The sequence below is a fragment of the Myotis yumanensis genome, unplaced genomic scaffold, assembly GCF_028538775.1.
Source record: "Myotis yumanensis isolate MYYU_CA2020_CCGP unplaced genomic scaffold, mMyoYum1.0.hap1 SCAF_1, whole genome shotgun sequence".
NCBI lineage: Eukaryota > Metazoa > Chordata > Mammalia > Chiroptera > Vespertilionidae > Myotis > Myotis yumanensis.
Window position 1 is genome coordinate 239,122,276 of NW_027223752.1, and position 26,794 is coordinate 239,149,069.

The 26,794-nt window shown below is 44.9% G+C and overlaps 1 protein-coding gene across 2 annotated transcripts in view; it reads right to left on the bottom strand.

The window, feature by feature from the left end:
* FAM193A (family with sequence similarity 193 member A) overlaps window positions 1-26,794 on the bottom strand; it is a 104,395-nt gene that overhangs the window by 39,907 nt on the left and 37,694 nt on the right. Inside the window, exons 3-4 of one of the 2 annotated variants that reach the window (XM_070400289.1) lie at window positions 3,387-3,517; window positions 2,674-2,841 (exon numbers count right to left, since the gene is read on the bottom strand). The exons of the other annotated variant lie outside the window; for it this stretch is intronic. Of the exons in view, the coding sequence (XP_070256390.1) occupies window positions 2,674-2,841; window positions 3,387-3,517 (299 nt within the window). The remainder of the gene's footprint in view (window positions 1-2,673; window positions 2,842-3,386; window positions 3,518-26,794) is intronic. 2 annotated transcript variants of the gene reach the window in all.

The following is a 26,794-nucleotide window of genomic DNA, read 5'->3' on the forward strand; positions in this document are numbered from 1 at the left end:
GGGCTGGCGTTATTTTCAAAATCAGGGGAAACGTACAGACAGCATATCTCATTTAAATCATCCCACCAGGAAACCAATAAAAGCATAAAATAAAACTTGTAAGCTGAAGAGCAAGAAAAAAATTAATGCACCCCCCGGCCCAGCCACAGTAAGTTAACACTGTCATGCACTGCTTTTCTGACTTGCTCTGCAGTATTTGGCGTCACTTTTCATCGTGTGCCTCTGAGGAGCCTGCAGATGGAAACCTAGGACATGGCAGCAGCAACCCCACATCCAGCTACACCCGGCCAGTGGAGTGGCCACAGTGTTAGACACGAGCTGTACATACACGGCGCCTCACAGCTCCTGCACTTTATAGAGTGAATCCTCCCACCGCTGGGCACCACATTTGGTCAAAAGAGAAAAAGATGAGTTATCGCCTACTCCACTTTATTTTTTTAAATATGTTTTTATTGATTTTTTTTAGAGAAGAAGGGAGAAGGAGAGAGAAACATTGATGTGAGAGAGAAACACTGATCGGTTGCCTCCCATACTCGCCCCAACAGGGGATCAACCAGGCGACCTAGGTATGTGCCCTGACCAGGAACCAAACCAGTGACCTTTTAGTGCACAGGACAATGTTCAACCCACTGAACCACACTGGCCAGGGCACCTATTCCACTTTATCCCACTTTAAAATGGCCACACCATCTAGGCTGTAAAAGACAAAGGCCACGTAAAATCCTGCAATGGAACATGTGACACCTTATACAAAATGTGGCTAGAACACAGTAAAAACCACTGTGGATTAGTACACTCTGCAGAGATAAACTGATTTTTTAGCAGAATAATCCAGCACAGTGGTCGCCACCCAGAGGTCTGTGGACCATGTAGTCCGTGAGGTCCGAAAGGTTGGCGACCACTGCTCTAGCAACCTGCCCGCTGAAACAGAATGCTTTTCATCTGCTAAAGAAAACCCACACAAGATTCGAGTGACACAGGGACAATCAAACGTACAGGTAGACTGGACACCTCCTTCTTAGCTATACATTTAATGAGCATGGCAAAATCAGTCACAAATTTCATCTTCTTTCCTTGCCATTGTTGATCTTATGAATGTAATGAAATGACCGTCATACTTTGCAAATAGATCTTCTTAAAGTTATACACCGAGAGAAAGGAGGGTGCTGGAGATGTCATCCACACGTACTTGCACTGCACTGCCCCGTGTGGTGGAGGCCATCCCGCCGTGCACACGCGCACGCACACATGCAATGTGGTTGGTGGGCAGCAATTTAAGAAAAGAAAGGTGAGTGTCACGGGTGATGTGAGGAGGCCCCGAGACTTTAGATAGGGAGCCTCTTTGAGAAGCTGCCTGAAGACAAATGTGAATGACAGAAGGAGAAAAAAAAGAGAGAAACCCTGAAAAGGGAAGAGCATGCCAGAGAGAGAAGAGCAAATGCAAGGCCCCAGGGCAGGAATGAAGGGTGTGGGACAGGCGAGGAGGCAGCAGGTGGCAGCAGAGCAGATCCCGCAGGATGCGAGGGCGGGAGAGGAGAGGGTCACCTCCGCCAGCGAGACAAGCCCTGGAAATGGGCCTCACAGACATCCCTCCTGACTCATCGGGATTCAAACAGAAAGTGCTCTTGGACACAAAGACTAAGAATAACACAGTACATACAGCCGCATGGGGATGTGGACTTACCCAAGCCTAACAGTGGGTTTCACTATTAGATAACGTGCTTCCCAAACCTCAGCCACCCACAGGCCACTGTCCCACCTCTGCCAGACGTCCCTCCGCTACACTAGCTGCTGCATATTTTCTCTCAGTTGCCTTTGATCTCACTTTAGGCTCTTCATAAGCCGGGAAGTCACGGTTCTCATGTGCAGGTTGCCGAGATCTTCCTACCGCTCACTGGGAAACCTAACTGCAAAAACGGTACCTGGCCCCCCTGGAACCAGCTCAGCAACAGCGGGGTTCACAGGTCAAACCCCGAACACACCAGCGGAATCCATCCACCAGTCAGCACAGCCCACGGCCAACCACTACTCCCGTGTCCGGGATCAACTAAGGCACAGCAAGCAAGAGTTTATAAAACCCCCGAAGGTGCCGCATTCAAAACGTGAGAAAAAGAAACCAATCTGAGAACCAATCCATGAAATGTATAACTCAAATTTATCACTTTTATTTGGAACATTTCAAAAAAGAGAGAAAAGATGCTAAGACTATAAGGAAAAATAAAAGTTAGGTCTACCTCAAATTCTGCATTGTCATGAGCATGGGGGTCTGAAGAGCAGACGCCACGTGTAAGCCACTGCCGTCTGAGACACCCACGGGCAGGCCTGGCCACAGCGCTGGCCACTCACGCGCAGTGCCTGCTCCCCGGCTGCCGTGCTGCACGGAGCCTGCGTGGACGGGACAGCTGCCCAATGTCTTCCTCAGGCTAGGCCAGTGCTCAGCAGCACCCAGCACAGGAAGTACTTAGTGTCAATCTCAACACGAGAAGTGGCGGAAGGGTGACTCCACTCCCGCTATGTGGGCAGTAAGGGTTTCAGCAAACCAGAGCTTGTAACCTGACACAGAGGGCTCCCTCCTGCCAGCTGTCTGCTGAGTCCCCGCAGTGCACCCAGCCCCTGAGAGCACAGCTCCCTGGGCACCGGCGAGGAAGGACAAGACACAGGGGACACGTGTACCTATCCACGAGCTCCTTCACCCCCTCCTTATCGGGCACCAGGGACTGGTCTTGGTCGTCTGCCAACGGGGTCCCCGCCTGGCGGTAAATGCAGCGGACCATGTAGCGCACTTCAGACCAGTAGTTCTGCAGCTGCTGCGGCTCCCGGTCCGTCTCTGCCGAGATCTCTCTGTGAGGCAGCACAAGGCAGGGGGTCAGGGTCAGTCAGCACCACCCTCGCCATCCCCGACTCCATCACGGCCCTCCCGTCCACACCCACTTCCTTCCCCACTCCATCCGGCTCTGCTGTCGCTGCAGCGGGCTGGCACAGCCCCTGGGGTGCCCTTGGTCAGCCAGTCCCCGAGACCTCGTCTCTGGGAGACGTCGGCCCCCTCCCACAACAGGGATGGGGAATGCTGACCAGCCCCGCTCCCAGACCTCCACTGCCCGGGCCCATGAGGCAGCTCTCACCCCCACCACGGCCCGGCCCCAGTCCACTCCACCGACCCTGGGTTCCGATGACTGAGTCCTGGCTCCTGTCCCTCCTGAGGACTTGCTCCCTCCGGTCAGTCCTCAGGGGGGAAGGAGGGAGGAGCTTCATTTGCCCGGTCTCCCTCACCACCACCCGGCCACTGGCTCCCTCTCAGGAGGGTGTGGCCTTTAGGAAGAAGCCGGTCCTGCCCAGCCCCAGCACCCACTCAGCAGCCCCCCCACTCTCCTGCACGCTCACCGTACCTGCGCTCGCTGCAGGCCTCACAAGCACAAGACGTGTCGGAGGGCAGTGGCTGGGCGCCCAGAGCCAGCCTCCCGCCGCCTGCCTCCGCCGGGGACCCGCCCAGAGGGCCGTGGAGAAGGAAGTCCTGGCCCTGCTTGAAAGAGAGAACAGCACAGACTCATGTTTAAATGCTCATGCAAATTTCAGAAACATGCCTTTTAGAAAACACACAAAACCGAGACACTGGAACTTTCTGAACGGATGTTACACAGGACTTTTTCTCTCTGGCACCAAGGGCATAGTCACACGGAGAAAACGCATGGTTCCTCCTCTTGTCACCCCTCAAGTCTGCCTGTCCCCTATCCCCGAGGGCGGGCGTCACTCCTCAGGCGGGTGGCAGGCACCCCGTGAAGCGGCGCTCCTGTTCTGCCCACCTGGCTGCAGCGCTCAGAACCACACGCGGGACCAGGGCCACCTCCTTCCTGGGCTCCTGAGCCACAGCCAGAGTGACTCCAAAGTGAGCTGGCATGGAGCTCCCGCGTGGAACCTTCCACCCTGGGAACAAACGACCTTCCTGACCACGGGCTTCCAGGTTCCAATGCAGACGCTGCTCTAACCTCACTGCACTCACCCCCTTTGCCTGGAGCGCGGACCCACTCGATCCTGAAGACAATTCTCTCTACCTGTCATGCCTCAGCGAAAAGATCAACACTTACTCAGGGAGCAGGCTGAGCCAGCCATCAACTACCTCTTCAACCCACGCTCCCAGCCCTGCTCTGTGAAGGGCGGGCCCTGCACACTGCTCCTTGGCCAGTGGCACCATGTCCAGCCTTGTCAGCAGAGGGTGCTGGAGGGGCACTGGGGGGCAGGTCTCCCCCTGGTTCCCTGCCTTTTCTCAGCTTGCTCCTGCTACCCAGGGGTGTGAGGGGGACCCCAGCGAGCCCACCAGCCGGGCCTGCAGTTCCTCAGCAGCCATTCTGCTGCCCGGGACCCTAACCACACCTTCTCCCCTCCCCATGCTCGAGTGGCTGCTCCCTGGATCCACCAAAACCCTTCTAAGTTCCTTTCACAGATCAGGGTAGCGAATTCTCTATGTAAGCGTGTCCCTGTCAAATGAGTGGCGTGGTGACCTCAATCACCTTTGCTGGCCTGCTCTCGCTGTGTACCACACCAACAGCGCTGCCCAGCACACAGGACAGACTCGGAGCAGCAACCAAGAACCAGGACAGTAACGATTCCTGCTGACAAGGGGTGAGGTGAAGGCCTTATAAACAGGGCACAAGAAGACGAGTAAGTCCTTAAGTGTGGACTCAGCTGATACAGATGTTAACTTCAGCGACTGCATTTGGTCCAAGTCCAATGCAGCTTAAAAGAATACAACAAAACCTGCCACTCAACGATGTAAAATGCACAAGGTCCAGCATCCAATAACAAAACCAAGAAGCAGGAAAATATGACACCTAACCAGGAGGGAAACCAATCAACAGAAATAGACCCCAAAATAACTGATGTGATACTACCAAGAGACAAGGATCTGAAACTGGAGATTACAGATAAACTCCGTGTGTTCAAGAAAGTAGAGGGGAAGCATAAACACAGGGAGAGAAAGTGAAGGTGTAAAACACAAGCAAAAGAACTAGAGATGAAAAATATCCTAAAAGATCAGATGACCACTCTGGGTCATGCATCTCAGTCCAGGGATGGAGCTCCTGGTTGCTGAAACAGCTGCCCAATCAACAAATATCTCCTGAGCACCTCCCATGAGTGAGACCCTGCTCAAGGTGCTGGGGACATGGCTGCGAACAAGACACAACCTGGCCTCTTGGAGCTGATGTGCTGGTGGGTGAAAGTGTATTAGTTTCCTGCTGCTGCTGTAACAAATTACCACGAAGTTAGTAGCTTAAATAGAATAACACAAGTGTATTGTGTTACAAAAAAAAAAACACCTTAAAAGAAAAAATAAACAAGATAGACTTTAAGAGGTCAAACACAGTAGAGTATCAATAAACCTGAAGATAAGTGATAGAAATAATCCAAAATGAAGCACAGCAAGAATCAAGACTAAGAAAATTAACAAAGCATTTGTAAGAGAAAATTAAGATGTCTACCTCGCAGGTCAGGGTGTCCCACATAAAAAGGGGATATATGAACTAGACAAAACACCAGAAAGGATGTAGCCAATGTGAATACCACCATCAGCCAATTTGATTTAACTAATAATATTCATAGTACTATCTTTCCAACAAAAGAACACAAATTCTTTCAAATGCACATGAAACATCAACCAAGATTAGCCAATAAAACAAATGTCAACAATTTTTAATAATTAAATTACATGAATAAGTTCACAGATTATAACAGAATTGAGCTAATAATCAATAACAAAAAGAGCGTCAAAAGGTACAAACTTCTAGTTTTAAAATGAGTAAGTCCTGGGGATGTAATGTACAGCATGGAGACTACAGTTAACAGGACTGTGTTGTGTGTTTAAAAGTTGCTAAGAGAATAGATCTTAAAAGTTCTCATCACAAGAAAAAGTAATTGTAACTGGTGGTGATGGATGCCAAGCAGACTTACTGTCATGAGCATTCTGCAATATATACAAATATCAAGTTGTTATGTTGTACACCTGAAACTCATATAATGTTGTATATCAATTGTACTTTAAGAAAAAAGAAGATATCTGGCATGGACACGCTCCCAGGAACAAACTGGTATTAAAACTAAAATACAGAAAAACTTCCTGAATAATCAACGGAAACCTCGCAGGGGAGAACCCTGGTACCGGAGGACCGAAGGTGGAGACGCATAGAGACTGGTAGGAGGGGCGGAGGGGCGAAAGGGCTGGCCGGGCACCCACAGACGGCACTGAAGTCTCAGAGAGATATCTCAGCTGTGGGGGGTGCCACTGAGAACTCTGGGGTCTAATCCCCAAGCTGGGCCCTCCCAGCAGAGAGCACCAGAACTGAGGAGGGTACCCGCATAACATCTAGCTGTGAAAAGCAGTGGGGTGCTGTCTGCCAGGGAGTGGCAGCTGAACTTTGGGGCACCCTCTTAAAGGGCCAACATACAAAATTCCCTGTGGAGCCACCCACCTGGTGCTCTGGCAGAGGGAGGGTGAAGTGGACTGGAGCTGTGAGAGCAGAACCCAGGACAGGGGACTCGGGGGACAGAGCTCAGAAGGCAGACACCCCAAGTTTCCTGGTCTGAGTCATTCCCTCACACAGAGGAGGCCATCTTTCCCACACAGACATCTGCCTTGCCTGGGGGGAAGACAGTGGACACACCCTAATGGAAAACACCTTGCTCTGAGGACACTTAAGAGATTAAAAGTAACAATTAGCCTCCAGGCAGAAGCAACTGCCCCACCATGTTGAAAAACTCTCCCCACGCCTGGGGACAATTGCCTGGGGGCAATTCAAGTAGGCATCCTATCAGTCTGTTGGCAGAGCAGTCTCTGGAGGCTTTGAGTCTATGCCTGATCCAATTAGTCAGAAACAGCCTTTAACACTGTCCTGCACTAAAGACTGAGAGGTATAGAGAATCCACCTAATATATAGTCATAAATCCAAACAAAAAGCCAAAATGAGGAGACAAAGAAACAACCCTCACATGAAAGAACTAGAGAATTCTCCAGAAGAAGAGATAAATGAAGCAGGATTAAAAAAGTTATCTGAATCAGAGTTCAGAGTAATGATGGTAAAAATGCTCAACAGTATGAAAAAAGATATAGTAACTACAAAAAAAGAACAGTCTGAGATAAAGAATGACGTAACACAAATAAAGAACACATTGGAAGGAATACACAGCAGATTAGGGAAAGCTGAAGATCTACTCAGTTAATTAGAAGACAGAGTTGGAAAATATCACTCAGAGAACTAAAAAGAAAGAACAAAAAACAGGACGACAGCTTAAGGGAGCTGTGGGACAATGTGAACTATAATAATATTAGAATAATAGATGTGCCAGAAGAAACAGAAAGGGAGAAAGCAATAGAGAAGGTGTTTGAAGAAATAATAGCAGAAAACTTACCTAACCTGGAAAAGGAAAAAGTCACACAAGTTCAGGAGGCACAGAGAACCCCAAACAAGAAGAACCGAAACAGACCAATGCCCAGACACATCATAATTAAAATGCCAAAAATTAAAAAGACAAAGAAGAATTTAAAGGCAGCAAGAGAAAAGAAAACTGCTACCTACAAAGGAGTTCCCATAAGGCTGACACCTGATTTCTCATCAGAAACTCTACAGGCTAGAAGGTAGTGGCATGTAGTACTCAAGGTCATGGAAAGCAAGGATCTGAGACGAAGATTATTATCTCCAGCGAGGCTATCATTCGAAATAGACGGTCAAATAAAGAGCTTCCCAGACAAAAAAAAAAAAAGGCTAAAAGAGTTCATTACCACCAAGCCAGCATTACAGGAAATGCTAAAGGGATTGCTGTAATGAGAAGAAGAAACAGAGAGACACCTAGGCATACAGAATTAAAATGGCAATAAATAACTACCTATCAATAATAACCCTATATGTAAATGAATTAAATGCTCCAATCAAAAGGCATAGGGTAGCTGAATGGATACAAAAATATGACGCAACTATACACTGTTTCAAGAGACCCACCTCAAAACAAAAGACATACACAGGATGAGAATGAAAGGATGAAAAAAAAAATCTCCATGCATATGAAAAAGAAAAAAAAGCTGGAGTAGCAATACTCATATTCGACAAAATAGACTTTAAAATGAAGGCCATCACAAGAGACAACAAAGGTCACTACATAATACTAAAGGAATCGATATAACAAGAGGATATAACCCTGGTAAACCTATATGCACCCAACATAAGAGCACTTAACTATATAAAGAAACTTCTAAAGGACTTCAATGGAGAGATCGACAACAATACAGTCACAGTAGGGGACTTTAACACCCCTCTGACTTCACTGGATAGGTCTTCCAGACAAAAACTTAATAAGGAAACAGAGACTCTAAAGGACACACTGGATCAGATAGATTTAACTGGCATTTATAGAACATTTCACCCCAATGAAGCAGCATATACATTCTTCTCAGGTACACATGGTCATTCACAAAGATGGACCACATGTTAGGACATAAAACAAGTCTCTACAAGTTCAAGAAGATTGAAATCATTTCAAGCCTCTTCTCAGATCACAGTGGAATGAAATTAGAAATCAACTACACTAGCCCTGGCCGGTTTGGCTCAGTGGATAGAGCGTCGGCCTGAGGACTGAAGGGTCCCAGGTTCGATTCCAGTCAAGGGCATGTACCTTGGTTGCGGGAACATCCCCAGTGGGGGGTGTGCAGGAGGCAGCTGAATTGATGTTTCTCTCTCATGGATGTTTCTAACTCTCTATCCCTCTCCCTTCCTCTCTGTAAAAAATCAATAAAATATATTTAAAAAAAAAAGAAATCAACTACACTAAAAACACCCCATATCATTCAAACACATGGAGGCTAAATAGCATGCTATTAAACAATAAATGGGTTACCAACGAGATCAAGAAAGAAATGAAAAACTTCCTGGAAACAAATGAAAATGAACACACAACAACCCAAAATCTCTGGGACACAGCAAAAGCAGTCCTGATAGAGAAGTTCATAGCACTACAGGCATACCTCAGAAAACAAGAAAAATTAATAATGGGAGAGGAGACCAAGATGGCGGCGTAGGTAAATACCGGAGACCGCTGCCGCAAACAACCATTTCAAAAATACAACTAAAAGACGGAACGGACATCACCCAGAACCACAGGAAGGCTGGCTGAAGAGAGACTCTACAACTAGAAGGAAAGAGAACAGCAAATCGAGGCTCAGAGGCGGCGCAGTGTGGAAAATACAAAGGTACCGAGGTGCGCGCGCAAAGCGGGCTGGTGGCTGAGGGCGCGGTTGTCGTTTTCTGTCGGGAGTGAGTCTCAGACTCTGGGCTCCAGATCCGGGCGAGTCTCTAGGGACCCAGACTCAAACGGGAGAAGCGGGATTATCCGGCATCAGTTGGAACCTGAGGGCAGCTTTCTCTCCGAAGTTTGCAGCGGCTCCCGGGGTTCTGTGAAGCAGAGCCTCTGGGAACGGGACTGAGCGTGGCCATAACTGCTCCCTCCGCCCGCCCTGTTGAGCCCGCCCCGCCCAAACTCTGCGCACAGCCATTTGCCGATCGCCTCAGGCAAAGGCTGGATTAGCGCCTCCCCAGAAGGCAGACGTTTTCCATACAGCTGATTCCTATAGCCAGTCGGCCTGGAGGTCAAATCCCTCTAGTGTTAACTACAACAATTATGGCTTGGCTAGAACAAGACTGTGCACCGAGACCACAAGGGGGTGCACCAAGAAAGCATAAAAGATGCGGAGACAAAAAAACATGACAGAAATGGAGGATATGGAGCTAAGAATCGCAATTTTGAGGGCTTGCCATAAATTTGTGCAGAGCCTCACGAAAACTAATGAGACCCTCGATGCTACGATAAAGAAATTAGAAAGTAAGCATACACGGACTGAAATAAAGAATATTATACCCAATAGCAGACCAGAGGAGCACAATAATCAAACAAAAGATTCGACAAAAAACACCCAATTGGAAAAGCAAAATGAAAAAAGAATCCGAAAGTGTGAAGATAGTGTAAGGAGCCTCTGGGACAGCTTTAAGCGGTCTAATATCAGAATTATTGGAGTGCCAGAAGATGAGAGACAGCAAGATATTGAAAACCTATTTCAAGAAATAATGGCAGAAAACTTCCCCCATCTGGAGAAAGAAATGGACTTACAGGTCCAAGAAGCGCAGAGAACCCCAAACAAAAGGAATCCAAAGAGGACCACACCAAGACACATCATCATTAAAATGCCAAGAGCAAAAGACAAAGAGAAAATCTTAAAAGCAGCAAGAGAAAGAGGCTCAATTACCTACAAGGGAATACCCATACGACTGTCAGCTGATTTCTCAACAGAAACTTTGCAGGCCAGAAGGGAATGGCAAGAAATATTCAAAGTGCTGAATACCAAGAACCTACAACCAAGATTACTTTATCCAGCAAAGCTATCATTCAGAATTGAAGGTCAGATAAAGAGCTTCACAGATAAGGAAAAGCTAAAGGAGTTCATCACCGCCAAACCAGTATTATATGAAATGCTGAAAGGTATCCTTTAAGAAGAGGAAGAAGAAGAAAAAGGTAAAGATACAAATTATGAACAACAAACATGCATCTATCAACAAATGAATCTAAGAATCAAGTGAATAAATAACCTGATGTACAAAATGAACTGGTGATTATAATAGAATCAGGGACATAGAAAGGGAATAGACTGACTATTCTTGGGGGGAAAAGGGGTGTGGGAGATGCGGGAAGTGACTGGACAAAAATCATGCACCTATGGATGAACACAGTGGGTGGGGAGTGAGGGTGGAGGGTGGGGTGGGAGCTGGAAGGAGGGGAGTTATGGGGGGAAAAAAGAGGAACAAATGTAATAATCTGAACAATAAAGATTTAATAAAAAAAATAATAATAAAAAAATAAAAATAAATAAAAAAGAATCAAAAAAAAAAAAAAAAAATTAATAATGAACTATTTAACCTTACAATTTAAAGAACTAGAAAGAGAATAACAAGAAAAGCCCAGAGTAAGTAGAAGTAAGATTAGAGTGTTAAGGGCAAAAAAGGAATATTGGGGATGGGCTATGGTTGTGGGAAACATTAATCATGCTCTGTTAACCATGATTGCCTTGTGTTGCTTAAAGAAAGGGCATTCTGACCTGGCTGGGAGTTGTACACCCTCAGGACCTGGGAGTCAACCTTGGAATGCAGTCCATTCTCATGGAAAGATTAAAACCCTTCTAGCCCAAACAATGGAGTCCCACTCTAGCCTCCTACTTCCCCATGCCTGAAATCACTACTTCCCCATGCCTATATTCCAATTTCCCTGTGTAATCTTTGTCCTACCCTACATAAGCAGCTGGCTCATGGGGGGCAGCAGAGCAGATTTTTGTGGATGATCTGCTGCTCTCCCATACTGCCGGCAGTATATAAACAGTTCTTTTCCACGTGCATACGGTTTGTCGCTTCCCGCCGACCTGATTTCTGCCATAACAAGAGCAGAAATAAATTAGAGCCTAAAAAAAAATCAATGAAATCATGAGCTGGTTCTTTGTAAGGATAAACAAAATTGATAAACCATTAGCCAGACTCATCAAGAAACAAAGAGAGAGGACCCAAATAAATAAAATCAGAAACAAAAGTGGAGAAGTAACGGACACCACAGAAATACAAAGGATTCTAAGAAAATGCTATGAACAGCTTTATGCCAATAAGCTGGACAATGCCAATGAAACAGACAAATTCCTAGAAAAATACAATCTCCCAAAACTAAATCAGGAAGAATCAAAAAACCTGAATAGGCCAATAACAATTGATGAAATAGAAGCAGTAATTAAAAAAAACTCCCACCAAACAAAAGCGCAGGTCCAGACGGCTTCACAGGGGAGTTCTATCAAACATTCAAAGAAGAACTAACACCTATCCTCCTCAAACTATTCCAGAAAATCCTGGAGGAAGGAACACTTCCAAACTCTTTTTATGAGGCCAGCATAATCCTAATTCCAAAACCAGATAAAGACACTACAAAGAAAGAGAATTACAGGCCAATATCCCTGATGAACATAGATGCTACAATCCTCAAAAAATATTAGCAAATCGCATCCAGCAATATATTAAAAAGATATACACCATGGTCAAGTGGGATTTATTCCAGGGATGCAGGGCTGGTACAGTATTTGCAAATCAATAAATGTGATAGATCACATAAACATATTGAAAGACAAAAATCATATGATCACATCGATAGATGCAGAAAAAGCATTTGACACAATCCAACACCCATTTTTGATAAAAATTCTCAGCAAAGTGTGAATAGAGGGAGCATATCTCAACATGATCAAGGCCATATATGACAAACCTACAGCCAACATCATACTCCATGGGCAAAAACTAAAACCATTTCCCCTAAGAACAGGAACAGACAGGGATGCCCATTTTCACCACTCCTGTTTGACATAGTACTTGAAGTGCTAGCCATAGAGATCAGACAAGAAGAAGAAATAAAAGGCATCCAAATTGGAAAAGAAGTAAAACTCATTATTCACAGATGACATGATATTGTACATAGAAAACCCCAAAGACTCCATCAAAAAAACTACTAGACTTAAATGAATTTGGCGATGTAGCAGGATACAAAATTAATACCCAGAAATCTATGGCTTTTTATACACCAATAATGAACTCACAGAAAGAGAAACTAAAAAAACAATCCTATTTACCATTGCACCAAAAAAATTAAGATACCTAGGAATAAATTTAAATAAGGAGGTAAACGACCTGTACTTGGAAAACTACAGGACGTTGAAAAAGGAGATAGAGGAAGACATAAACAGATGGAAGGATATACCGTGTTCATGGATGGGTAGAATCAACATCATTAAAATGTCCATACTGAGGGAACCAAGATGGCGGCATAAGGTATAGACCTGTGCGTGCTGCCTCCCACAACAACATTGAAACTACCAACTGTAAGACTGAAAACAGCTATCATTCAGAACCATGGGAAAGCTGGCCCAGTGGAAGTTCTACAACTGGAAGGAAAGAAAGAAGCGCATTGAGACTGAGTAGGAGGTGCAGAGGCGCCAAGAACAGAGGTACAGAGTCGCGTGCCAGGCGGGCTGCAACTGGATGTGCAGTTTTTTTCAATCAGAAGGGGATACAAGCTCTCGAATCCACTGAGCTTGTTTGGGGCGGGATTCTGAGGTCCCAGACACCTACGGGGAGAGGCTGGACTGTCTTGCAGCAGGTCGGAGAGCGAGGTGGCTTTCTCACGGAGCTGCTCACTGGCACTCGGGGACGTGGAGACGCAGAGTCGCAAGAGGCGAGGAGTCTCAGAGACGCCATTGCTGTTTGCTCCACCCTGGTGATTCTCTGAGACGCCGCCCTACTCAATTTACATCCCCACCCAAGCTATGCCAGTGGCACAAAAGGAACCACCTCGCTTTTGCAGCCTAACCCAACAAACTGCAAATTTCAACTTCTCGCATTCATAAGGGACACGCTCCAGAAGCAGAATCAGGTTCGGAGGAAACCGGAGCCGGACCCGGCTGGGCCAGCAACATGGAACCACTGTACCAGCAAACGCACAAGCAGGTCCACCAGATCCAGTCTCACATGGGACGCCGGGAGATGGCAGACAAGCAGTCTGTGCACTTAGTAGAAAACGAAATCCAAGCAAGCATACCAGATATTCAGCCAGCTAGAACGCCTGGAGATTTTGTCCAGCAAGGAGCCTTCCAACAAAAGACAGAATGCCAAACTTCGTGTTGACCAGTTAAAGTATGATGTCCAGCACCTGCAGACTGCTCTCAGAAACTTCCAGCATCGGCGATACACAAGGGAGCAGCAGGAGAGACAGCGAGGGGAGCTTCTGTCTCGCACCTTCACCCCCAACGTGGGATGCGGCGCCCCCCTGCGAGGCTGCATGAGGCTGCGACGGCCCCTGCGAGGCTGCGACGGCCCCTGTGAGGCTGCGTGAGGCTGCAACGGCCCCTAGGAAGCCTGCGGAACCGCGCGAGCCGCCCAGACAGCTGCGTCGAAGGCCCGCGAACCAGCTCACAGCCCCACGCACTATCACCCAAAGGGCGAGAGGGGTGAGAGCAGCTGTAGTGTTGCTCTCTCCTCACTTTCGGTAGCGAAATCCTCATTTTAAGCATAAGAGGACACATTATTTTAAAAAGCCGTTACATGGCTCCGTACCCTTTCTGAGTAGAGCGTGAACAAGTCGTGAGAGACCTTTCCGAACACAGGGACACGTTGCGGATGGAAATAGCTACATTTCCCATGTGTATGACCTTTGACCCGGCGACAAAAAGCGTACACCTATGGATGAGGACAGTGGGGGGTAAGGGCAGAGGTGGGGGTGGGAACTGGGTGGAGGGGAGCTATGGGGGGGAAAAGGGGAGAACAACTGTAATAATCTGAACAATAAAGATTTATTTTTTTTAAAAAAAGAAAAAACATGTCCATACTACCTAAAGCAATCTATAGATTCAATGGAATCCCCATTAAGATACCAACGGAATATTTCACAGACCTAGAACAAACTCTGCAAAAATTCATATGGAATAAAAAAGACCCTGCAGCAATCCTGAGAGAGAAGAACAAAGTTGGAGGGATCACAATACCAGATATCAAGCTATATTACAAAGCCACGGTTCTCAAAACTGCCTGGTACTGGCACAAGAACAAACATATAGACCAATGGAACAGAACAGAGAACCCAGAAATCGACCCAAGCCATTATGCTCAATTAATATTTGACAAAGGAGGTAAGAGCATACAATGGAGTCAAGATAATCTCTTCAATAAATGGTGTTGGGAAAATTGGACAGATACATGCAAAAAAAAGAAACTAGACCACCAACTTACACCATATACAAAAATAAACTCAAAGTGGATAAAGGACTTAAACGTAGGACAGGAAATCATAAAAATCTTAGAAGAATCCACAGGCAGCAAAATATCAGACATATGTCGTAGCAATGTCTTTACTGATACAGCTCCTAAGGCAAGGGAAACTAAGGAGAAAATAAATAAATGGGACTACATCAAAATAAAAGGCTTCTGCATAGCAAAAGAAACCATCAACAACACAACAAGAGAGCACACTGCATGGGAGAACACATTTGCCAATGTTATCTGCAATAAGGGTTTAATCTCCAAAATTTACAGGGAACTCATACAACTCAACAAAAGGAAGATAACAATCCAATCAAAAAATGGGCAAAGGACCTAAATAGACACTTTTTGAAAGAGGACATACAGAAGGCCGAAAGACATATGAAAACATGCTCAAAGTCACTAATCATCTGAGAGATGCAAATCAAAACAACAATGAGGTACCACCTCACACCTGTCAGAATGGCTATCATCAACAAATCAACAAATGACAAGTGCTGGCGAGGATGCGGAGAAAAAGGAATGCTCGTGCACTGCTGGTGGAATGCAGACTGGTGCAGCCACTGTGGAGAACAGTGTGGCATTTCCTCAAAAAATTAAAAATGGGACTCCCATTTGACCCAGTGATCCCACTTCTAGGAATATATCCCAAGATATCAGAAAAACTAATTAGAAAGGATATATGTACCCCTATGCCAGTGATGGCAAACCTATGACATGCGTGTCAGAAGTGACACGCGAACTCATTTTTTTGGTTGATTTTTCTTTGTTAAATGGCATTTAAATATGTAAAATAAATATCAGAAATATAAGTCTTTGTTTTACTATGGTTGCAAATATCAAAAAATTTCTATATGTGACACGGCACCAGAGTTAAGTTAGGGTTTTTCAAAATGCTGACAGGCTGAGCTCAAAAGGTTCGCCATCACTGGTCTATGCTCTTAGCAGCACAATACACCATAGCTAAGATTTGGAAACAGCCCAAGTGCCCATCAGCAGGTGAGTGGATTAAAAAACTGTGGTACATCTACACAATGGAATACTACACTGCAGTAAAAAAAAGAAAGGAATTCTTACCATTTGCAACAGCATGGATGGACCTTAAGAGCATTATGCTAAGTGAAATAAGCCAGCCAGAGAAAGATAAATATCATATGATCTCACTCATTTGTGGAATATAATAAACAACATAAACTGATGAACAAAAATAGAGCCAGAGAAAAAAAAATTTTAGAATATAATAGAAGTAATCCTGTTATTTGAAGATTTTTAATATTTCCTATAACTTTTGTGATATTATACTATGTTAGTACAGTTTTGGTAATATTATTATATTTAAAATATTTTTTCTTAAAATATTAATGTTTATTGCATGTAAAATCATATTTAAAATATTTTCTTGAAATGTTTATGGCATGTAACATTATATTTAAAATATTTTTTCCTGAAATATTAATGTTTATTGCATGTAAATGGCTAATTATTTTGTATCTACAATCTGGTAATAGATTTATTTTGTATATTGTAAAAGAAATAAAAGAAAAAATAAAGGTAAAAAAAAAGAAAAAAGGAGATATCCGAAAAATACTCCAAAATATTTGGAAGTTAAAAACAAACAAAAAAACACTTCTAAATAATCCATGGGTCAAGGAGGTCACGGTTCAATTCCCAGTCAGGGCACATGCCTGGGTTGTAGACTTGATCCCCAGTGCGGGGCAAGCAGGAGGCAGCCAATCAATGATTCTCTCTCGCCCAGCCAGTGTGACTCAGTGATTGAGTGTTGACCTATGGTTTGATTCCCAATTCCCGGTCAGGGCACATGCCCAGGGTTGCAGGCTCAATCCCCAGTGCAGGGCGTGCAGGAGATAGCTGATTAATGATTCTCTTTCATCACTGATGTTTCTCTCTCTCTCTTCCTCTCTGAAATCAATAAAAAATATATATATTTTAGAAACATCAATGATGACAGAATTTTTATCTCTCCCTCTCCCTTCCTCTATGAAATTAATAAAAATGTTTTAAAAAAAGCCATGGGTCAAAGAAAAAGCATAAGGGAAATTATAAAATGTTTTGAGCAGAATGAAAGACAACATATCAAAATTTTGGGAATGTAGCTATAGTAATGCTTAGATAGAATTTTATAAAATTAAACACGTGTGTCAGAAAAGAAGGTCTCAAATCACTAATGTAAACTTCTATCTTAAGAAACCAAAAGAATAACAAATTAAATGTACAGTAGAAAAACAGAAATAATAAACTTAAGAGCAAAAATTAATGGAATAGAAAATATTAAATCAATTCAACCAAAATATGGTTTTTTTAAAGAGCAATAAAAATGATAAACCTCTAGCCAGGTTGTCAGGAAAAAAAAAAAAAAGAGAGAGAGGGAGAGGGAGAGAGACAAAACTCAGCCAAAATATCAGGAATGAAAGGAGTGGGGGTAGTGTGCAATCACTACAGATCTCATAAATTGAAAGAGATAAACTTTGCAAAATAAACTGAACTCCTAGTTCAAAACCATCCCAATAAAGCAACTCTGGGTCAAGACAGCGTCACCGGGGAAGCCTACCAAACACTTAAGCAGAAATCACAAACTTTTCACAGGAGAAGCAGAGGAGAGAATGCTTCCTAGTTCATTCTATGAGGTAATACTCTGACACCAAAACCACACAAAGATAGTGTGACAAGAAACCTACAGACTAAGAAACCCCGTGAACAGAGATGCCATAATCCTTAAAACGTTAGCAAATCCAATAGAGCAACCTAGAGAAAGCATAACACATACATCACAATCAACTCTGGAGTATCCCAGGAATGCAACGTGCTTTCAACATTTAAAAACCACCATAACTAATTTTAACAAAAGCACCTCTCTGATCATCTCCATAGATGTAGACAAAGTTTTACAATATTAAATATCCATTCCTGATAAGACTCAGCAAACTAAAATCAGAAGTATACTTCTTCAACCTGATCTGCAAAAACCTACCACTAACATCACACTTAACAGTAAACAACTAAGTGCTTTCCCCCTAAGACTGGGAACAGGCAAGACTGTCTGCTCACACCACTCCTATTCAGCTTCATTCTAGAGGTCCTAACCAATGTAACAAGGCAAGAAAAAGCAAAAGTCATACAGATTGGAAAGGAAGAAACACGTTACTTATAGAAGACATGACCATCTACGGAGACAATCCTAAGGACTCTACCAAAAGACCACTAGAATAAATGGCATTTCATAGGATATAAACTCAATATACAAAAAAGCAGTTGCATTTCTATATACTAGCAATAAACAATTGGATATTTAAAAATGTCAGAAGCATAATTTAAAATACCAAGAAAAATATGAAATACTTTGGAAAGTTTTCAATACACTATATGCAAAGCCTCCAGTTCGAAGACTACAAAACTATTCTAAGAATAAACTTGAAAGACCTAAATTAATGAAGATTCATACCACATTCATGGGTTGGAAGACTCAATATTAAGATGTCAATTTTTCCCAAACTGATCTATAACTCAACACAGTGCCAGTTAAAATCTCAGCAGGTATTTCTGTAGAAACTAGCAAGACGATACTAAACTTTTTATGGAAATGCAAAGGACCTAGAATAGCCAAACACTTATAAAAAATAACAAAGCTGGGGACCACTACTACCTAATTTCATAACTTAGCTTCTCGAATCAAGACAGTATGGTACTGGCAAAAGGACCGTATCTATGCAAAGTGGAACACAGAGTCCAGAAGCAGACCCTCTCATATGGCATCAATTGATTTTTTTAATAAAAATGCCAAGGTAATTCAACGAGGAAAAACAGTATTTTCAACAAACAGTTCTGGAACAACTGGGCATCCACATACAAAAAGGATGAACTGCAACTCTTTACAAAGACACAAAAGTTCACTCAAAATGGGTCACAGATCAAATGTATAAGCTCAAACCACAAAACATCTAGAAAAACCACAGACCAACAGTTCTTTAAACCTGAGGCAGCCAAGACTTCTCCCATAGAACACAAAGGCGCAAACCATTTCAAAGTTGATAACTTGGACTTGACCAAAATGTAAAACTTTTGCTCTACATAAAAGAGTGTTATATAATGCAAAGGCAAGCCACACACTGGGAGAAAATATGTGAGAAACGTATTGAATAAAAGGCTTGTATTCAGAATATATAAAGATCTCTCACAACTCAATAAGATAAACAAGCCAATTAAAACCAGGTAAAAGATTTGAATAGCCACTTCATCGAGACACAGGTGGGAAATAAGCAGTAAAAAGATGCTCAACAAGCCATTAAGAAAATGCAAACTAAAGCTCTCTGGGCTAACACTGAGCCACTGGCATGGCTATCACTAAGGACTGTCAACACCCAGCCTAGGCGAGGATGGAGGCCAACGGAGACTCGCACACGTGGCTGGGAAACAGCACCAGTACTCTGAAACACAGCATGATGGTTCCTTGTGACATTAGACATGCACTTAGCCTATGACCTTGAATCCACTCCTAGGTCTTTATCTAAGAGAAGTGAACTATGTCGACACAAAGACATGTACTGAGATGTTGTTAGGAGCTTCATTCAACAGCCCAAACCAGCAAACACAAATGTCCCTCTACTGCTGGTGGAGAAACAAATGGTGGTTCATCCATACAATGGAATGCTATCTGGTATAAATATAAAAGCCCAGAAACCATTACGGCGGAACGACCAGAACAACCGGTCGCTGTGACATGCACTGACCACCAGGGGGTAGATGCTCAATGCAGGAGCTGCCCCCTGGTGGTCAGTGTGCTCCCACAGGGGGAGTGCCGCTCAGCCAGAAGCTGGGCTCAGGGCTGGCAAGCGCAGCGGTGGCGGGAACCTCTCCCTCCACGGCAGCGCTAAGGAGCAGCGAGCCAACCGTTGAGTGAGCAGGTGGGCGGTAAGGAGCAGCGAGCCAAGTGGTAAGGAGCAAGCAGGCGGGCCGTTAGGAGCGAGGGGTCCCTGATTGCAAGAGGGATGTCCCGGATTGCGAGAAGTCGCAGGCAGGGCTGAGGGACACCGTTGCCCCCCCGCCCCCAGCCCCATGCACTAATTTCGTGCATTGGGTCTCTAGTTTAGAAATAAAAAAAAATTAACACTGGCACACGTAGTGACATGGATGAATCTCAAAAGCATATATTAAGCGAAAAAAGCCAAAGACCACCATTCCAATGATCTTTCTGTCCTCTCTTTCTGACAATTCTGGACAATAGTGACAAATTACGTGGGCATCCACTCCATGAAGTTCATTATAAAGGGACAGTATGTTTGTATTATGACAAACATTCAAGAGAAGGGCGAATATCAGCATTTTAAATGGATGGTTTCAACTGGGGCTGTATGCCTTCTATAGAGTAACTAGTAAAGAATCTGGCTCTTAGTGTAAAATGCAGGACTTACATTTCAACCACATACATGAGAACCCAGACACAACTGCTAATGTCCAGAACCAAACAGAGCCTTTAGCACAGTCAACCTTGAACGCACAAAGCCAGAACCTGAATTTGCCGAGCAGTCGTCCTTGTGGCCAGACGCTGCCGGGCTGGCTACAAGGACCTCTTTACAAAAAATTCCCAAAGCGCCATTTCCCACCCAACCAAACTTCTTGCTATTTAGACATCTACTAAAGTCACACGCGATATAACTTGTGCTTTTAAGTCCTTGTGTAAGTAGAAAAATTCAAGTTGGTCTACAACTTACACACACAAAAAAACAACCCCTGAAAATTATTAAAATTCAGGTACACATTGTTTTAAAGAAAAAGATGAATGATTAGCTGAAACTAAACTGCTGAATTCAACACAGGCCTGGTACTGGCTTCTAAGCAGCAGGTTCTCTGAGGCAGGCCGCGGCGGAGGTCTGTGTGAAGCACCCCAAACAGCCCTCCTCTTCGCCTGTCTCAGTTCTCCTGCCCAAGCAGCCCAGGCCTGCGATGGCTCTTGCTCGGCCTCAGCACAGCATCCAAGTGTGGAGACAACCTCTGGTCCTTCCTCACAGCCTTGACCTGACAAGTCCTACCCAGGCCCCAAGTCACGTAAGTCAAGGGCAAAGCTCTCCACTCTCAACACACCTTCCCCCACTATCAGGATACGAAGTTTTCAACCGTCTTCAAAGACCATGAAAATCCATCCACAGCCCCCCAGGTGTGAACTTTACTGTGCAGGATGCGCACTGTGCACGTTCTGGAGTGCCGAAGCATGGCCTTTGCATAGTAATCAAAGGTAGCTTCGGATCTCCACATGGCAATGCATTAAACTTGACCTTAACTCTACACCATACAAATTTTTTTTTTTATTATCTAAAGTTTTACATTTGTCAACCATATAAAATTTTAATTTCGATCCCAGGTGGGTTGTAGGTCTATGCCAGTGATGGCGGACCTATGACACGCGTGTCAGAGGTGACACACGAACTCATTTTTTGGGTTGATTTTTCTTTGTTAAATGGCATTTAAATATGTAAAATAAATATCAAAAATATAAGTCTTTGTTTTACTATGGTTGCAAATATCAAAAAATGTCTATATGCGACCCGGCACCAGAGTTAAGTTAGGGTTTTTCAAAATGCTGACACGCCGTCACTGGTCTATGCAAAGCAGCCTGGCCGGAGTGGCTCAGTGGCTGAGCACTGACCCATGAACCAAGAGGTCCCTGGTTCAATTCCCCGTCAGGGCATATGCCCAAGTCTGTGGGCTCAATCCCCAGTAGAGGGTGCAGGAGGCAGCTAATTGATGATGTTTCTCTTTCATCAATGTTTCTATCTCTCTATCCCTCTCCCTTCCTCTCTCTTAAAAAAAAAAATTGGAATGCAAAACAATACAAGCATAAAACTGCTGTTCAGTAGTCCCATATCATGTGTGACTATTGAGTATTTGAAAGGTGAGCAGCATTTTGAATATTCAGTATGAAAATACAGAACAATCTCACTAATATTTTTTATATTGAGTACATCCTGAAATGAGCTTGGATATATATACTGAGGTAAAACATAATATCACCTGTTTCTTTTTAGTTTTGGTAAGGGGTTACTAAAAAATTTTCAATTACCTATGTGGCTTACATTCGTCATTCACATATTCCTTTGGACTGTGCTGACAGAAGAAAATACATACTAAAAATGCATTTGTGATTTCATATAGGAGAAAAAACACTAATAAACAGAACTAAAGAAGGCAGTAACTACTAAAATTTTTTTGAGCAATTTGGCTAGATTAAAAATGAACTAGTATTCATCCAAAGGCAGTGTACACACAGCGAAAAGGGAAGCACATCAGAAGCGGGTGATGTTTGCGGGGCATAGAGCCGACCGGGGCCTCACAAACATAAAGGAATGCCACGCGGCAGTAAGAAGAGACAACCCAACGGAACGGTGGTTCTCGCCGTGTGCTCCACGGGCCCCTGGGAGTCCCGAGCACCTTTTCAGCGGGGCCACTGGTGAGCACCGTTTCCATATTCACTCCAAGATGCCACTGGCTTTCCCACTGTGCTGACATTGGCCGTGACGGTGGGTGAAGCTGCCGGCCCCTCGGCAGGAAGCGGCTACACAGCCAGGTGCACGGTGCCGCTGCATGGCCCACCACGCGCTCAGTTTAAAAAGACCAGGTCTCCGTCGGAGTGCCCCTGGGCAGCAGGGCCATGAGTGTGTTCCAGCCCAGCCCGCAGCCACGCCTCTGGAACCTTCCTTGTGAGGAAACGGGAAGTGCACATACGGCGTCCCCAGGGAAAGCACCTCCGTGAGGATCAGCATCAGCCACGAGCCGCCCCTCGCGTGGAAGGACGCCTGACAAACCCAACGAGATGACTCAGACGTGGCCATTAGCCAGACATTTTCTCAAAAATGAATGAAATGAGCCTGTCACTTCAAGGGGAACAGCTGCCACCATCTGTGGCCAATCATGAAACCGAGCTTTCAAGCAAGAATGAGAAACCTGGCAAGCCCGTGGCCATCACCGCGGGCAGAAGCTGCTCCGCGTGTACGTTTCCGATGAGATGGTGGTGATAACAGACGTGATTGTCAGTACTGGACAAGGAGGGGTGCTGCATCAGCTTGATCCCTAACTCGGTCAGCCACTGCTCTCACAAATGACCAATGGGTGGTGTTCCAAGATCACACACGGGCAAGAGACTCATCCAGAGAGCATGGACTTGACTTTAACAGCAGAGGAAAATTATAGAGGTTGCTTGACTCTACACTGTAACTAACCATTAAAACACAGTTTGCTTAAGAAGAAAATGCAGTTATCTAAAAACAGTTATTAAAATATTCTCTTTATATACTTCAATCAAAACAACCTATCACAACAGATTGAGAATCTAGCATCTTCTTTTATACAAACATGAAAAAGATTTTCACAACAATGCTACTCTACTCACTAAATTATTATTTTTAAAAAATAATTTTTTATTGATTTCAGAGAGAGAGAGGAAGGGAGAGGGAGAGAGAGAAACATTGACGAAGAGAGAAACATCGACTGGCTGCCTCCTGCATGCCCTCCACTCGGGATCAAAGCCACCAGCTGGGCATGTGCCCTGACTGGGAATCGAACCTGCAACCTTTAGGTGCATGGGATGACAACCAATTGAGCCACACCGACCAGAGCCCTCACAACATTATTTTTGTTTCAGAAAATAGTTTTCATTGAAAAATATGCTACTGCTCTTAACTTGCAAGTCAGTTCACGCTCTAAATCCCGTGACTCCTTCTCCACGTGTATCCACAACAATGGGCGAGCGTGTGCTCCAGGTACAACACTCAGCTGCAAAACCTGGAAACCACGCCAATGCAGCGCATCAAAAGGTGACAACAAAGAAGAAGCGACATTTGTGAATCTCAAACAAAATAATGCTGCTGCACTGATATCTGTATCAAGTTCAAAACAGCAGGAACACCAAAGAATGTGTGGGATGGAGGGCAGGTGTCTGGCTAACCCAGCGCAGGAGACAGCGAGCTCTGTGAGAAGACGGAGGCCGGCCAGGGGCAGAGAGGGGATGTGGCTGAGGGCAATGCTGGGCTCGGGACCTGTGTTGTAGAGAACGAAACCCACACGCCCGCAATCCTTCAGTGACAAGGGACAGAAGAGACCAAGCTAAGCCTGCCTCTCTGCGGACATACAGGCCCCACCCAGGGACTGAAAAGGAGGAGAAGTGAGGAGAGGGAAGGAGTTCACATAGGACACAGCAAGTAGCTCGTTAGGAGAAAGGGGTCTCAGATGGTTTCAGTGCAAGAAAAAGAACAATGCGTCCCTAGCCGGCGTGGCTAAGTGAGTAAACCTTCGGCCTGCGGACTGAAGGGTCCCAGGTTCGAATCCGGCACATGCTCGGGTTGCAGGCTTGATCTCCAGTAGGGGGCATGCAGGAGGCAGCCGATCCATGATTCTCTCTCATCATTGATGCTTCTATCTCTTTCTCCCTCTCCCTTCCTCTCTGAAATCAGTAAAAATAAATTTTTTAAAAATAAAAAATAATTTTAAAAAGAGGAAAAGGAACAACGTGTGAAGATTTAATCATTTTAACCTATAGTCACCCAGCACAGCCTTGAAACATGTCAATCAAGATGAAAATATTTATAAGAAAGACAAATGTACATGCATGGTAGGAGACTTGAACTGATATTACTCTGAAATTGAGAGAGTTAAGCACACAGAGAACCAATCAGAATACAAAAGGCTTATGAGCATAATTAACAAGGGAAGACGTGGAGTTCTCCATCTCAACCCTGAGGAGACATTTTCAAGCTCTCACGGACATTCATGAAAACTTAACCACAGGTTAGTGAAACTGACCACAGACCATGACCTCTAATTCTAACAGCAGTAAAGTAAAAGTCAGTATGATTAAAGGTAATCCTAGAGAGACATGTTTGGATATTTATGAATAGTAGATAATTCATAGTTCAAAACAGAAATACTGAAAATTGGATAATACTTAAAATCGAGCCAACACAACTAACATTTCGAAATCTAGAGCATCCATTAGAGGTTTCCAGCACATACCAGAGAAGAACAGAAACTGGTGGGTAAGAAAGAACTCAACTGAGGAAGGCAGGGGAGTAGCCACAGAAAGAAAGGAGAAGCCACTGCAGCTGTGGACCGACTGGGATGAAGGCCCGCTAACTCCTGCAGGCCTCCTGGCATTGGCACGGGGACGGGCGCTCTCACTCCTTCTCCCAGGCAGCAGGCTGAGCAGGGCTCAGGCTCCCACAGGTCTCGGGGTGAGATGAGCACAGGAATGCAGCTCCCCAAGCAGATGGCACCCAAGCTCAGGCTCCAAGACACTTGTCAGCAGCCCTCAGAAGCTGGAGCGCAGCCCCTACCTCTCGAGGCACACGCACCCCTCTCCCAGAACACGACACTGGGAGAGCCCCATGTCTCACTTACTGACAGTGTCCGCCACTACCTCCTTCGTGCAGAGCAAATGGAACCTCTCCAGAGGAACAGACAAGGATGCGGTGGCAGTGGATGCCTTTGGGAGGATGAGGAGGATGGCGAGGAGACGGAGAAGGACAGTGATTGCTGTGCTCATGGGTCCCTTCCAACGCTTACTGTGTCCCACAGCATTCACTAATCAAATACGTTTCACACACACATCAAGCTGCAGTAACTCATGAAACAAAGTGAGAGCTATTTTAAAAATTAAAAAGCTCTTCCTTGAAAAGACAAAATTGACAGACTTCTAGCCAAGACTGGTTAAAAAAAGGGGGGGCGGGCAGAAATATGAGGAATTCCAAGAGTTGCATCTGCAAATATGGTCAGAATTAAAGAGACTGTCTGCACACAAGTGCATACCGGTAACTGATCATTTCTAAGAATATAATTTACCAAAACTAACCTGAGAAGAAATGGAAATTTAAAACATTAAGCCAGAAGTTTTACATTTGCAGAGACATGCATGGGTTGAAGGGAGCGAAAGGAGATGGTGACGGCGGGAAGGGAGGGCTGGGCAAAGGCGGTTATTTAACAAGTGGACAATGCTAGAGCACCTGCACTCTCCTGGGCAGGACCCAGGACAGAAGAAAAGATCTGTGACATGGAAGAGGAAAAGAATAGCCGGCGGCATGGTCAGTGTTGAGCATCGACCCATGCACCAAGAGGTCATTGATTCGATTCCCGGTCGGGGCACATGCCTGGGTTGCGGGCTTGATTCCCCGGAAGGGCTATGCAGGAGGCAGCCGATCAATGATTCTCTCTCATCATTGATGTTTCTCTCGTTCCCTTTCCCTTCCCTCTCTGAAATCAATAAACATATGTTTAATTTAAAATAAAAACAATAAAGAGGAAAAGAATAACCAAGCATAAAGCACTGGGGGGATGCAAAGGGATAGGTACCTGGAAGCCCCAGGGAAAAGGCCTCCCCAGCCATGAGGGTAAGAGGTGAGAAGGGCCTTGGCCCTGAAGTGGGGAGCTCAACAGCTGAGCTGAGCAGGGCAAAGATGGGTTGGGGAGTTGGGAAGAGAGAAGGAAGGTTCCCACCTCTTGGGGTGTGGTGACGTAGCCAGAGCAAAGTCCAAATCCACAAGCAACCCCACGTCCATCAACAGTGAATGAGAAAACAAATGGTGTGCAGCAGTACACACAGCCATGCCGAGTTACAGGGACTGCGACCTCGGGAAAAGAAAGACGGTGGGGACGGGATCAGGGCGATGGTTGCAAGGGCTGGGGGGCGAGGGGAGGTGCTGCCGATGACAGTGAACAAAGGAGCTTGGGTGGAGGTGGTGGTTACACAACTGCATAGGTTTGTCAAACTCACTGAACTACATTCACTTTAAAAGGGTGAATTTTATCACATGTAAATTATATATATATATTTAAAGGCCAGCAATTTTAACCAGCTTGAGCAAAGAGGCCAACTTTATGAAAACAACAGAAGGTCTAGGCCTACAAACACAGGCCAACGAGACACCTGG